At 47.3% G+C, this 14,813-nt stretch overlaps 1 protein-coding gene across 2 annotated transcripts in view; it reads left to right on the top strand.

Moving 5' to 3' along the window:
- Positions 1 to 13,860, top strand: part of LOC123747497 (uncharacterized) — a 35,963-nt gene extending 22,103 nt beyond the window's left edge. The window contains exon 5 of one of the 2 annotated variants that reach the window (XM_069332379.1): positions 12,748 to 13,860. In XM_069332379.1, coding sequence (XP_069188480.1) covers positions 12,748 to 13,104 — 357 coding nt within the window. In that variant the 3' untranslated portion in view covers positions 13,105 to 13,860. The remainder of the gene's footprint in view (positions 1 to 12,747) is intronic. The other variant, XM_045729714.2, reaches the window with a different exon arrangement.
- Positions 13,861 to 14,813: the final 953 nt, after the last annotated feature.

Below are 14,813 nucleotides of genomic sequence, written 5' to 3' on the forward strand. Positions count from 1 at the left end.
AGGGTGGGCTGGAATGAAGGGGGGGGGGGGGGGGAATAACAGTCGTGAGAGGCAAAAACAAATGTATGCGCCGAACTCTAAATTTATTAATTTAGGATTTAAGAGAGCAGGGTGTATTCCGACCTGTCTTTTCACCTAATACATCGCATCTTTGTAACAGAAAAATGGTAGCAATGGGTGAGGTGGTTAGCAGTGAGGGCGGTGGGTGGGGGTGGCAGTGAGGGCGGTGGGTGGGGGTGGCAGTGAGGGCGGTGGGTGGGGGTGGCAGTGGGGGCGGTGGGTGGGGGTGGCAGTGGGGGCGGTGGGTGGGGGTGGCAGTGGGGGCGGTGGGTGGGGGTGGCAGTGAGTAGTGAACAAGTGGACTGCGCAAAGTGAGGTGGTGGAGGCAGACTCCATACACAGTTTTAAATGTAAACCTCACACCAATATTTTCCAAGTCGCGAGGCAAGATCCCCCCAACTCCTACAAGCACATCTTTGTCCTTCCACCCTATGAAACCTCAACGCAACTCTCACCCCCCTCCCCACGTACCAAACATGACCCTACCCCCACCCCCCTATTCATCAACCCACCACAACTTCACCCCCCTACCCTCACCTTCCATACCCTGTCCCCCCTGCTACCCCCTCACCATCATATTCTCCCCCTTCCGAATCCTAGCCTCCCCCCCCCCCTCCTTACAGTCCCCCCTCCCTACACATGCCCACACTATAAATTAACCAGGTGCTGAGGTGCGAAGTATTAAGAGAAATCCTATTTAGCTCTAAATCCCATATCCTCCCCCCCCTAATCTCTTTCCTCCGCCCTTCCCTCGCTAAATACTGGTCACTTTATCCCTAAATCCTGGTCGCACACATACTAGTTCCATGGTTGCGAAAGTACATACGATAAGAAGTTTCATGCAACAGACTTCCGGTGATTAAAAGATGGGGCCCTGGGAGTTGAAGTTCGGCTTTCAAGCACTAAGTAGGTGAGTATCCACTCAGACGCAGGCAGGTACACACACACACATTCCTGAGCCTATTGAGCTCTATCTATCTACAGTGTCAAGTGTAGATATGATAGAGCCCAGTAGGCTCAGGAACCTGTACACCTGTTGATTGACAGTTGAGAGGCGGGACCAAAGAGCTAGAACTCAACCCCCGCAAGCACAATTAGGCGAGTACAATTAGGTGAGTACACACACACACACACACACACACATGATAGCGTCGTACAAAGTACTAAAGGGAATTGGCCACGAAGCGATGTTCTAAGCGATCAACAACAGTGTCGAGGTTGGAGACCTGATTGATTCACAGAGATATCATAAGGAACCTCGTGTGTTTAAAGGCTAATGAATAAATCGAATGAATTTGGTGAGGAAATTTTCGATACCGATTCAATACAAGTTTTTAAATATAAATATGATACGAAAAACAAGTGAAAATGCGTTGTACTTGTAGCACAACAATGCCATAACAGGATGAATGCACACACAAGTACAACAGGATGAATACGCAAGACTAACGATGACTGGGCCACTTTAAGAAGTTGAGACAGGAGCTGAAGTTTTTTTTGAAGTAAAAACAGGAGCTAGTTCCGGATCTGGACAAGGTAAATTTCATTTACCTTCTATGACTTCAATAGGTAAATTTCACTTACCTCGTCCAGATCCGCGTATGGGATGGAATACCACTATATCATCTCCACCCCGTAATGGATGGTGGTGGTATTCTCCTCCACCTCCACCGTGTTTGCGGCACCACACATCGCTTGTAAATGGGACCGCGACAAAGTGATCCCCCGAAATCCGCTTTTCACGCTTTCCGTCAAAATTTGCTCACCAGGGACAATCGCCACCGCCTCCTTGAAATACCGACATGCTCTCAATCCCCCGTCAATAATACCCACCACATCTCAATCCTCCCCCCCCCCCTTTTAAGAGCACCCGATAATCCGTGGATATCTTCATTGGAGAACGAGAAAGTGAAGTATTTTACAGATTAGACGCGGCCGGGGGAAACGAGTTAAGTATAAGCTTTAAAGACAGGTTAACAGACGATAAAGGAACAGTCAGAGAGGTATGGTCCTCCCCCCTCTTTCCCCCAAACACACACACACACACACACACACACACACACACACACACACACGTATATGTGTGTGTGTATGTATATGTATGTGTTTAAAGTATATATGGAAGCTGATCAGAATTACATTTCACCTTTGTAAATGCACATTAATAACACTATGTAAATGCACATTAATGACACTATGTAAAAGACACATCGAACACTTTATGTAGGGCATACGTAAATCTGTGTATCTATGTATTTACGTATGTAGGTTAGCTTAGCATTTTAAAAGCACCGAATCACCTTCTGTGGTTGATTGTTCAATAAACCCCAGAACAATATGTTTAACACATCTTTAACCCCGTCCATGGAGGACAGAAGAAAATGTATATATGCTAGTTAGCATTGTAAATGTGTGGCCACGTCTGTGGTAGAAAAAAAAAATGTTCCGCATAAGAGGCTGGTACATAAGCTGGAGAGACAGGCAGGAGTAACTGGTAAAGTGCTCCAGTGGATAAGGGAATACCTAAGCAATAGGAAGCAAAGAGTTACAGTGAGGGGTGAGACCTCAGATTGGCGTGAAGTCACCAGAGGAGTCCCACAGGGCTCTGTACTCAGTCCTATCCTGTTTCTGATATACGTAAACGATCTCCCGGAGGGTATAGACTCATTCCTCTCAATGTTTGCTGACGATGCCAAAATTATGAGAAGGATTAAAACAGAGGAGGACTGCTTGAGGCTTCTAGAAGACCTAGACAAATTAAAGGAATGGTCGAACAAATGGTTGTTAGAGTTTAACCCAAGCAAATGTAATGTAATGAAGATAGTTGTAGGGAGCAGGAGGCCAGTTACAAGGTATCATTTGGGAGATGAAATTCTTCAAGAGTCAGAGAGAAAGACCTGGGGGTTGATATCACGCCAGACGGGAATTAAACCTCACGTCGCTAGAAGACAGAAGAGTTAGGGGGGATATGATCACCACGTACAAGATTCTCAGAGGAATTGACAGGGTAGATAAAGACAGGCTATTTAACACAAGGGTCACACGCACTAGGGGACACAGGTAGAAACTGTTCGCCCAAATGAGCCACAGAGATATTAGAAAGAATTTTGTTTAGTGTCAGAGTGGTTGACAAATGGAATGCACTAGGAAGTGATGTGGTGGAGGCTGACTCCATACACAGTTTCAAGTGTAGATATGATAGAGCCCAGTAGATTACTTTGGTTCTGTCTCACACACAGTCTGCGATCACGCTCACTGAAGTGAGACTCGTGACTCGGTTGATCTGTAAAATGTTCGTCCGGATTGGCTGCTCACTGAACCGGACCGTTCGCTATGACAACTTACCCTTGCTGGGAGTCTGGTTCCCTCCTCTCTCCCTTAACTTTTTGTTTTTGGGAAGTGTACATGTACGAACGGACGCACGAACATGTACGAACGGACACACGGACATTTACGGACGGACACACGGACATTTACGGACTGACATGTACAGACGGACACACGGACGGACACACGGACATGCACGAACTGAACAAACACAGACACGTCGAGAAAAAGTCTGACGTACGAACGAAACAGACGCACGAATAGGACGATACACAGACAGACGAGTAGAGAGGACAGGACAGACACGAGGGCCACCGCTGGGTGGTCCAGTGGACGGGTGTGTTTAAAGTTACCGTCAAAACACTAATGAAATTCACAACCAATGTGGTGTTTTCACCCTCAAGTCACAGAACAATTTCACCGCCATTGTTGACTGGGATGTACCGAGCCGCCCGGCTATCCCCAAAACCCTATCCCCCGCAACCATATCCCAATCCCTATCCCCAACCATATCCCAAACTGGTTCCTCCTCAACCCATATCCCAAACCGCACTCAATTTGCGTTCCCAACTGATAATAACAGTAATTAGAGGACTCCCCTATTATAAGAAATATATATATGTATATAGAGGCCCCGTGTTCAAGTTATAATCAATGTAATAGCTATCGAAAGGACGCTTATATCTGGGAGTTTATATGGGATTTTATGGGAAAAATATTTTATTAAAAAGAAGTAAATTAATTTTTTTTCTTATTCTGTTGCAGTTTTTTTTTTTGTTGTCCATAGCCACGAGGGGACCCAAAAAAATCAATCATCGTAGCCCTCCGTAATTTAGTCCTATCATCCAAAATTTGTGTAGTCTTTTGAGGTCTTAAAACCGTTATCCTACCTCTTTAAGAAAAACATATGCCTTACCATCTGCTCTTATCTTTTATATGTATAATATATATATATACAGTTTCCAAGTTCATTATTTGCATATACAGAGGAGGTGGGGGGGGGGGGGTTCTACTTCTTGTTGTTGTTTAAGATTCGCTACTTGGAACAAAAATTTCCAAGCAGCACGGGCTATGGTGAACCTTTTAACTTAAAATTCGAGCCTTTTAAACTCAAGTCCCTCATAATTCAACCTGACAGCTTTAAATGGTATATTTATGAGGTTTCTGGGTCAGGAATCAACGAGTATTTACGAGTCCATTTACGTATATCTTTCCTCATTGTTTACATTTAGAAAACAGTTTACGAGTTACGAAGTGCTTCGAGGTTGTCTATAAGAGTAATAACCGTGCGAAACGAAGCTTCCAAGCCCGTAAACTGTTTATAATATGTACAGACTAAGCCGTTACGATCGGGGAAAGATGTACAGATTTCGTAAGCGGACACGTAAATTGTTTTTGTAAAATTCCTCAGATGCGTCCAGCGGTACAGGCATGCCCTCGCTTCTTGCAGGGTCGGTGCTCGATTCCCGAAGGTCCAGGTGGTAGGTGACTGTTCCCTCCGGTCTCATATCCCAGCTGCTCCCATCCTGGGGCCTTGTATCCCAGCATCTCTCATCCTGGCCTCATATCCTTCACATATTAGGAATAAGCTCTTAGCTTAGCTTAGCTCTCTGCTGAGATAACCTTGCCTTAACTTCGTTGCCCCTTACCTTTACGAAAAGGTAAATTGGGCAAGTGGTAAAGTTTACAAGTGGGTAAACTGGGTTGCCCCAGTTTACACCTATCAGGGCCAGGAATTAATCCCATCCAAGGCGGCTTTACGGTCATCTGGAAGGGAAAAGTGCCAAGCCATTACGACTATATGGCACTTGGAAGGGTTCAGGATAATGATTTGGGATGGGACGGGGGTAGGGAAGGAATGGTGCCCAACCACTTGTGGACGGTCGGAGATTGAACACCGACCTGTATGAAGCGAGGCCGTTTCTCAACCGTCCAGCCCAAGTGGTTGGAGCCACGATCAACTTTTTTTTTCATACCATTTCTTTATGACCATTTTTCTTGAATTAGTTTCCTCGTTTCGATTTAGTAGTTTTCCTTCTCTAGTGCTTGGTTTAATATATAATAATCTTCATTACACTAACATTCCTATTCCTCTATTCGTATTATTCTCTCTATTCTCTCTATTCCTCTATTCTCTCTAACACACTCTATTCCTCTCTAACACACACTATTCCTAACATACTCTTTGAGAAAACAGACGTCAATTTCTTGCAAAACCTGTACTGTCTCAGCATTTCACGATTGTAGTCTAGTTTACTATTCAAAAAATTAAGTTGGCTACAATGCAGAAGTTATTAATTATAGATGCACCAGATATTGCTTCTATTATTAGGTTAACTTTTGCCTTATTAATTTCAATCCAAATTGTTTGTGCATATAATTTAGCTCGTAATTTGTTCCTGCATATCAGATATTTTAGTAAATAATGTAACTTTCCCCTAATCGCCTATCGTAGTAAAATTACTTATATTCCTAAATTTGGTATTCGGTCATTATTAGTTCTCAGGTGTTAACTTTCACCCGTGTTTCTGTGAGCGCAATATAAACTGTTGATGCTGGACGCACATAAGCACACAATTACAGTAAAATATAGTTCAAAATCATACTGTAGATTTAACTTCAATGCAAAAAAATTTTATTCGTACAATTTGTATCTAATTCAAGATAATAATTGTTTCAAGTTTTTTTTATTTAAATCGTCAAATAAAACGTCTAATATTTTAACACTGAACGATTGCCAGAGAGAAGAGATGAATTGGGAACAGTTAATGGTTAGGCCTGAGACTTGGGTCTGTTATGGTTATAGCCAGTTATTGGGTAATGACCGGTTAGTTGCGGCCAGTCACTCACTAAACTGACAGTTAACAGCTTGTTTCCCCTAATCCAGTTGGTAGAGTGTGATGTATGTGAGTTACTCCTCCGTCCCTTTCTGTGTTAATATCTATCTATCTATCTATCTCTCTCTCTCTCTCTCTCTCTCTCTCTCTCTCTCTCTCTCTCTCTTCCCCTTTAATGTGTTTTGCTATAAAACTCTAACTTTTATCAGAGCTTAAGGAATAATCAGAACGTTTTGGAGGCAAGATCTCATGATAAGGTCAAAGAAAACGCACATAAAACTAGGCATGAGTACACACACGCACGCACGCACGCACACACGCACGCACGCACACGCGCACACACACACACACACACACACACGTATATAGGCAAGCGTTCTAATGATAGATGTGTAAATATAGTACACACACTTAAGGCACCTAAATATATGCGTATATGCAAGTAGTTATATAAAAATTACTTTACATAAGGTGATTGGCGCTGATAAGGAAGTCAAACACTGGGACGTCTTAAGATAGGTGGTGGGGGGGGGGGGGTGAGGTGGGGAAGGGTGAGGGAGAGGGACGCAGGTGTAAGGAAGAGCGGGAAAGAGAGGTTGGAAGGCGAGACGAAGAGAAGAATGAGGACGGGAGGGAACTAAATATCTCCTTTCTCCAATCAGGAGAAAGCGCCATGCCACCACGACTATATAACACTTGAGAGGGCTCAGGATAAGGATTTGGGATGGGACGGCGGGGAAGGAATGGTGCCCAACCACTTGGATGATCGGGGATTGAACGCCGACCTGCATGAAGCGAGACCTCTATTCTCCCCTCCTCATTCCCTTCCTCTTCATATTCAACCATTCCTCATTCTTCTGGATAACCCCCCCCCCTTTTCTCTCCTCTGTACCCCACACCCCCCCACCCATCTCTCATTGCCCTTATCACAGGACAGACCTGTGACACCTCTGCTGTCTGCTGTAAGGGGACGCCCATGTCAGCCCGCCCACACCCACCGCTGTACTCGATTGTGCCTGCTGAACCCAACTTCAGCACATGGGCCCCGCCTTTCCAGCCGCTGGTCGTCATTTCTATCATGTCTACTTTCGACACTATGATCAGAATTGGCTTCTACAACCTATTCGTTTAGTTCACACCCTGACGCTGAAAATAAAACTTCTTCCTTTTAACATCTCTGTGACTCATTATTCAAGGTTACATCTATGCCCTCTTTTTTCTATTGGTATTCAATGTGAACATTTCCTCTTCATCTTCTCTTATCCAACCACTTGGACTGGACGGTAGAGCGACGGTCTCGCTTCATGCAGGTCGGCGTTCAATCCCCGACAGTTCATGTGGCTGGGTACCATTCCTTTCCCTCGTCCCATCCCTAATCCTTCTCCTGACCCCTTCCCAGTGTTATATAGTCGTAATTGCTTGGTGCTTTCCAGGCTTGGTGCTTTCCAGGCACGGGCAAGGAGCCCGTGCTTCTTGCCCGCTCCTATGCCAGGTAAGTTACGGGCTCACCATAGCCCGTGCTACTTGGAACTTCTTCTGAGTAGCTGAATCTATAACAACAACATTGGTGCTTTCGGACACCATTTGGTCACCATTTAGTCCGGGAGACATCTCCCGTCACGCAGGGTGCAGTCGCACCTCCACAGATTCCCAGCATCATCTATTGATACTGGTAATGGTTCAAGAGGGCCACCACTTACGGGCTATTCATGCCCGTGCCACCTTTTGGGTGGCTAAATCTTCATCAAATCAATAGTTCCGTGTGACTGTGATAGGGGTGTATGGCCTCATTCTCATCAAGCCCTCCCCCCCCCCTCAGTTTCCGCTAGGCCTAGTACTCACAGATTTACCGAAGGTCCTCAATACACATACGGTCAGGTTTTTCCCCCCATCCCATGTTTGTCTCGGGCTTTCAATGATTAGCTTTCTCTCACTCGGCATTATCCTCCTTGTTTGCACTTTCATGGTTTCTGAGATTGCTATTTGGTGGGCATCGTTCACCATCTATTTTCCTACCAGCTCATGACTACTTGGGCTTAAGTGTAGCCAATCTTATGGTTCAGACCATCCATTTGAGTCTCTATGGTTTCCTTCTCACTTGACACACTCACTTCTCACTCACTTGACATTTAATATCTGACATCTTCTTTTGGGCTTTCCTTAATTCATCTCCCAACTCATCGTTTTACCTTGAATCAAACACTTAGCTCATCTAATTTGTTCTTCCACTAATCTCTCGTACTTAATTGTGTGTGTGTGTGTGTGTGTGTGTTTAGCTCAGGTAAACACAGTTGACAGGATCACTATTTTCAACTACTTCTACTACAACTACTCTATTTCTACTGTTTTTATTACTATAGCTTCTATTAATTCTCCTTTTCCTCGTCGTAGAAGCACACACAGCCGTACCGAATGTGAGGAAGAACCGCGAGGTGAGAAAATGCATGATAGAGAAACGAAGGAGAATGAGCTTAGCAAAAGAACCAGAAGACACTTAAAAGGGCAGGCCGGGGGGGGGGGGGGGTAGGGGGTTATACCTACTATAGGCCTAGTCTCTCAGATATACCTACTATTATAAGCCTGCGATTCCAAGGGGTGGATCTTCATTAGACCTATAGGGTTCGGGGGGCCCCTAATTGTATGCTTACAGTTCCAGGGAGCACTACTATAGGTCTAGGGGTCTGGAAGGGAACCCTACTGTAATCTCAGGGCTCTCTGAAAGTCCTACTGTAGACCTAGGGGTTCTGAACCAGCACGTCCTGCTCGTCTCCCTGGTCTGTAATTACCACTGCGGACCGTAATTAACACGGACCCATCGCCTTCTCCCGGAGGGGGGGGGGGGAAGATGGGGATGGGCAGGGGGGTGAGGGTTGGAGGAGGGGAAGCATAAGGGTGGTCCAGGCCTAATGAGGGGCTTTTGCCACCGGGAGTGTGATCTACGGCCAGCAACCCTTGCTGCAACGTAGCGTTTAGTGAAAGGTGGTCCTCAAGTGCCTGTTGCAGCCGGGGGGGGGGGGTGTAGGGAAGGGGGGCAGTGAGGTAGGGTGTTAGGGAAATAGGGATTTATATATATATATATATATATATATATATATATATATATATATATATATATATATATATATATATATTACATACATTGTAGGGAGGGAGCGTAGGATACAGGGAAGGAGGGAGGGAGGGAGGGAGAAGGGCAAGTTTTGATTTTTTTTTGGGGGGGGGGGTTAAAGAAAATGGGATTGCACAACAAGTGAAGAGTAAAGTTTGGGAAAAGAAAATACAGTGTGGGTTATGATAGCAGTCGGGCTGTCTGCCTTGCTGACACAATGTTTGTGTGTCGGGCAGGTAAACTACGCTTGTTTTCTCCTTGTGAGGGAGTTGTGAGTGTTTGTGAGGTTCTTCACATGTATGTCAGGAAATATAGATGTCTATATATGAATACTGTACAGCATTATACACATATACTCACTCAAATGCGTGTGTACATGTTTTGTTGTAATGTTTAAGGATGTTTATTATTTTTTATTATTCAGGAGAGAGGGGTGGATTTCTGATTAGCATTTCATCTACAAATTATGTATTGTGCGGCTTGGTTTCCATCGAGATGATCGAGGCTCTTGGGCCACCAACTGTGGGAGCGGGGCGTCTCATCTTGCAGCAATCCTTCTAACATTGGGTCCTCTAACACTTCGATGGTGTTCCACACCCTGATGGCTTGGTGCTGCAGTCTGATGTTTAGTGCCTGTATGTTCAGGAGCTCATGGAGCTCCTGGATTGTCTGATCACATGGTGGACGGTGTTTTGCTGCTCTTCTTAGCGCTTTATTTTGCATTACTTAAAGAAAATTAACATTCAAAAGCTTCAAGGTATGTAGTGGTACTGGAGGATATTTGAGACGCGTCCAGACTCGAGCCTTATGTAAGTGTAGCTGTATTATCGTGCTGAGACGTCGGAAACCCCTCGGTTTTCATATGGCTGTTTTTGCTTTGTTTATTCTATCATTGACGGTTATTTTGATTCTTGTTCCTTTAATCTTGAATTCCAGTATTCTGTCTGTATTCGTATTGGATCCGGCGGTTGTCAAGGATAACAGGGTCTGGGTTTCTTATTTTTTTTTTGCAATCTGTATTCTCTGAAAATTTTGTCGAGTTGTACTTATTTTCCATTGCTTTCAAAGTTGTTTATGAATTCAATTGCTGCCTTGGTCTTGTTGGCCAGTAGCGACTTTGATGGTTCTGGTTATATTGAGTGATATCATCAGCGTCTGTGATATATTCTCCATGTTGAGGTTGGGGCGGGTCAGCTGTATATATGTTGGAAAGCGTGGGTGAGAGGCAGCTTCCTTGTGGCACTCCACTATACAGTTCGATGATGACATCCAAGTAGCTGCCAATATCGAGTTTAGCTGCTCTGTTGCCTGTGAAGCTGCAGTGTGTGGCGGTAAATCTCTCTGAAAGCCTTAGTTCTAATGTTCTACATTTTAGGCCTGTGTGCCAGACTTTCGAATGACCCAGATGGGTTAGATTTCCGTTCCTTATCATAGTGTGTGTGGCTTCCCAGGCCTGATGGGTTTTCCCAGGTCCCAGGTTTCTGTGTTTGGCGTTCAGATCTCCCAGTAAAATAGGCAGGTCTGTTCCTACCTGTTCCTGTTGAATGAAACAGGTAGATAAGGTCGTTTTGGTGGTTAGTGGCACGTTCCAATAACGATTGTCCATTTAGTCGCCTGGATTTCAATTGACAGGAAGTTTTCCTGAAAATTATCTTTGAGTCTGTGCGGTAAATTTCTTCCGACAGCAATTGCTGCTCCGAGGTTGACCTGGTAAGTTTGGTACTTGAATATCTTTATCTTCTGTCCTTTCTTTTTATTTCATGCCTGTTAATTAGAATTATATCCGGGGTCTATGCCTCTATATAAGTTGCCGAGTCCAGCTTAGCACGTTGTGTTGTCTGGATGTCTGGGTTGAAGCTGGTGGATCTGTTCCACATCGTGGATTTTTTAGTTCGAGGCGTAACCATTGCATATAGTGTTACCTATAGGGGTAGGTATGGTAGGGGCAATCAGGTAGGACACCAGGCAGGGTGGGGGGACAGGCAGGCAGGCAGGCTGGCAGGGTGGGGGGACAGGCAGGCTGGCAGAAGGCCGACAGACAGGGATAGTCGAGACGTGTATTAAGGGTACCAATACGTGCTTCAGGAAGAGGCTTCAGCAGCCAACGAAGCCTGCTGTTCCAAGGTCAAGACCCATTTTACCGGGAAGCGCAATAATTATCGCTCACGACACGATGACGGAGACGAACTGCGGACTGCGGGGCTCTTCAACGCCGGGAGGGAGTGAGGGATGGGGGATAGGTTTGAGATATGGCAAGGGACAGGAGGAAGGCAGAGGGGCTTAGAGGCTTGGCGAATCGGGATGACTTACCTTGCGGTTACCTTGCGTTGGTTCCGAGGATCAACGTCCCCGCGGCCCGGTCTCTGACAGTGCCTCCTGGCTGGTGGTCTGGTCAACTAGGCTGTTAGACGTAGCTGCTCGCAGCCTGACATGTGAACCACGGCATCTATAAGTGCATCCTCTTAATCTTTCCCATGTAATATATATACCAATACGTTGTGCGATTGTGTACTCGCATAGTTGTGCTTGCGGGGGTTGAGCTCTGGCTCTTTGGGCCCGCCGCTAAACTGTCCATTAACAAATTCTCCCCCCCCCCACACACCCAAGAAGCAGCCCGTAGCAGCTGTTTAACTCCCAGGTACCTATTTACTGCTAGGTTAAGGACGCCTCACAGCTGGATGGACAGCGCTTCGGATTCGTAGTCCTGAGGTTCTGGGTTCGATCCCCGGTGGTGGCGGAGACAAATGGGCAAAATGTTCCTTTCATCCTGATACCCCTGTTACCTAGGAGTAAATAGGTACCTGGGAGTTAGACAGCTGTTACGGGCTGCTTCCTGGGGGTGTGTAACAAAAACGAGACTTGGTCGAGGACCGGGCCGCGGGGACGCTAAGCCCCGAAATCATCTCAAGATAACCTCAAGATCTCAAGATAGATGAACAGGTGCATTAGGGTGAAAGAAACTCTGCCCATTTGTTTCCGCCTCCGCCGGGGATCGAACGCGGACCCTTGGGACTCGAATCCCGAGCGCTGTCCACTCAGCCGTTAGACCCCTGTGTACTCACCTAGTTGTGCTTGCGGGGGTGCGCTAATACACCGTTCTTGCAAGACGTTCCTCACTTTGCACCAGAAAGATAAAAGTTAGTTCAAGGGTTGGTAAATGTTAATCCTGTTGTCTGATGAACCGGAGACTCCCAGCTGCATGTATAGGGTATAGGTGACAGGATTGAACCCAGCGGGTATTTTTCCTATAGAGGGGGGCTGGTGGTGACTTACATGCTCCTATAGAGGTATATGCTCACTCACAGGATGTAACCTTAACAATAAACTCACCCTTTTCAACACTTTCGGGGTTGAAATCATAAAAATATATATGAATTTACCCTTCATTAACGTTTTCTTTGTTTCTCTCGGCAGAAAACCCTGCGAGTGAGTCAGTGTCGCCACATGCGCAGCAGACGACGCCACCGCCGAGGGGTCAAGAGTAACTTCATCAGGTCTCCCGTGTGTCCCTTCAACAACACCGACCTCAAGATCCTGCACAAGCCCCGAGACGCCCTACGGTGCGTCCTCCACGAGACGCTGGGCGGCTCCGGCTACACCTACATCTCGGTGGAGGAGAACGCCAAGTACCTGGCGGTCCGGGGCCGGCGGGTGCAGAAGCACCTCAAGAAGAAGGGCGTAAGACGGGAACCCAAGGAGAAGAACAGACAGTTCATGGTGATGAGTGAGGGCAACATGGCCAAGATCAGCAACAAGCCGTGCAAGAGCTGAGAGGCTCAGGACGCTGTTTCAGTGATAAACTTGTAAACAAAGACCTTCCGCGGTGGCCTATTGACGGGGTCAAATTCCGCCCCCAGGGCGTAGAGAATTAGGGGGGGATACAGGGACTGATTACCCCTTCTCTCCCCTCTCCCTTCCCCCCAATCTGTTGTTGCTTCCCCTCCCCCAACACCTCTCCCCCCAATCTGGTGTTCAGTGCCCCCACCTCCCCCACCCCCGTCTCAGACTCCTTCCCCCCCCCCTACCCTTCCCCTCGAGAGGGGAAGAGGTGCAGGCCATTCAGCCTTCCTAACCTACAGGTGAATGAGGGAAACTGCTCCAGGAGGTAGGTGCCTCCTGTTGTAGCTGGGTATAGGTGGGTTGGGTGCAGTGAACGAGAGGGTTGGAGGGTGAGGTCTTTCACTCTCGCTCTCACCATCTTCGGGTTCCCCTCAGTGCACCACCTGGTGACCTAACGGAAGAAACGCTAACCTCAGTTGAAGTGTTAATGATTTAAGTTCATGAATTGGCCACCAACTCGAAGCACCGATGATCTCATCTATGAGGCACCAGCGGCCTGCATGAGGCACCAGCGGCCTGCATGAGGCACCAGCGGCCTGCATGAGGCACCAGCGGCCTGCATGAGGCACCAGCAGCCTGCATGAGGCACCAGCGGCCTTCATGAGGCACCAGCGGCCTGCATGAGGCACCAGCGGCCTGCATGAGGCACCAGCGGCCTGCATGAGGCACCAGCGGCCTGCATGAGGCACCAGCGGCCTGCATGAGGCACCAGCGGCCTGCATGAGGCACCAGCGGCCTGCATGAGGCACCAGCGGCCTGCATGAGGCACCAGCGGCCTGCATGAGGCACCAGCGGCCTGCATGAGGCACCAGCGGCCTGCATGAGGCACCAGCAGCCTGCATGAGGCACCAGCGGCCTGCATGAGGCACCAGCGGCCTGCATGAGGCACCAGCGGCCTGCATGAGGCACCAGCGGCCTGCATGAGGCACCAGCAGCCTGCATGAGGCACCAGCGGCCTGCATGAGGCACCAGCGGCCTGCATGAGGCACCAGCGGCCTGCATGAGGCACCAGCAGCCTGCATGAGGCACCAGCAGCCTACATGGAGGCACCAGCGGCCTGCATGAGGCACCAGCAGCCTGCATGAGGCACCAGCAGCCTACATGGAGGCACCAGCAGCCTACATGGAGGCACCAGCAGCCTACATGGAGGCACCAGCAGCCTACATGGAGGCACCAGCAGCCTACACGAAGCAATGATGACCTGAGCCTGGCAGGCAACCTCGGTAAAAGATCTGAAGGTGGTCTATAGCATGTATAACCCCCTCCCCCCCCACATATACTAGTCCCTACACGTTTAGATATACAATAGGCTAGTGAAGTGTAATGTAAATAACGTTCAATCAGATTTTACGATTTGTAAAAAAAAGAGTCAATTTGTTTTTTCAAACTTGCTTTAATACACATTTTTTTATTACTAATGACTTGGTCTCTCCGAAAACTCCCCCATTTTTAAGTAACGAAGACACAGAGCAAAGCCAAAGCACTTAGAAATAGTGACGTCAGTTAAGGAAGTGGGGAGTGTACACCTCTCCCCATCTCTCCAAACACCCTCTTACACCCCCGTCTTCATGATGTGTGTGGGTACACTTATTCCCCAAACATCCAGCCCCAACCCCACACACACACATACACCCACACAC

This window comes from Procambarus clarkii, chromosome 27, assembly GCF_040958095.1.
Source record: "Procambarus clarkii isolate CNS0578487 chromosome 27, FALCON_Pclarkii_2.0, whole genome shotgun sequence".
NCBI classification, from domain to species: Eukaryota; Metazoa; Arthropoda; class Malacostraca; order Decapoda; family Cambaridae; genus Procambarus; species Procambarus clarkii.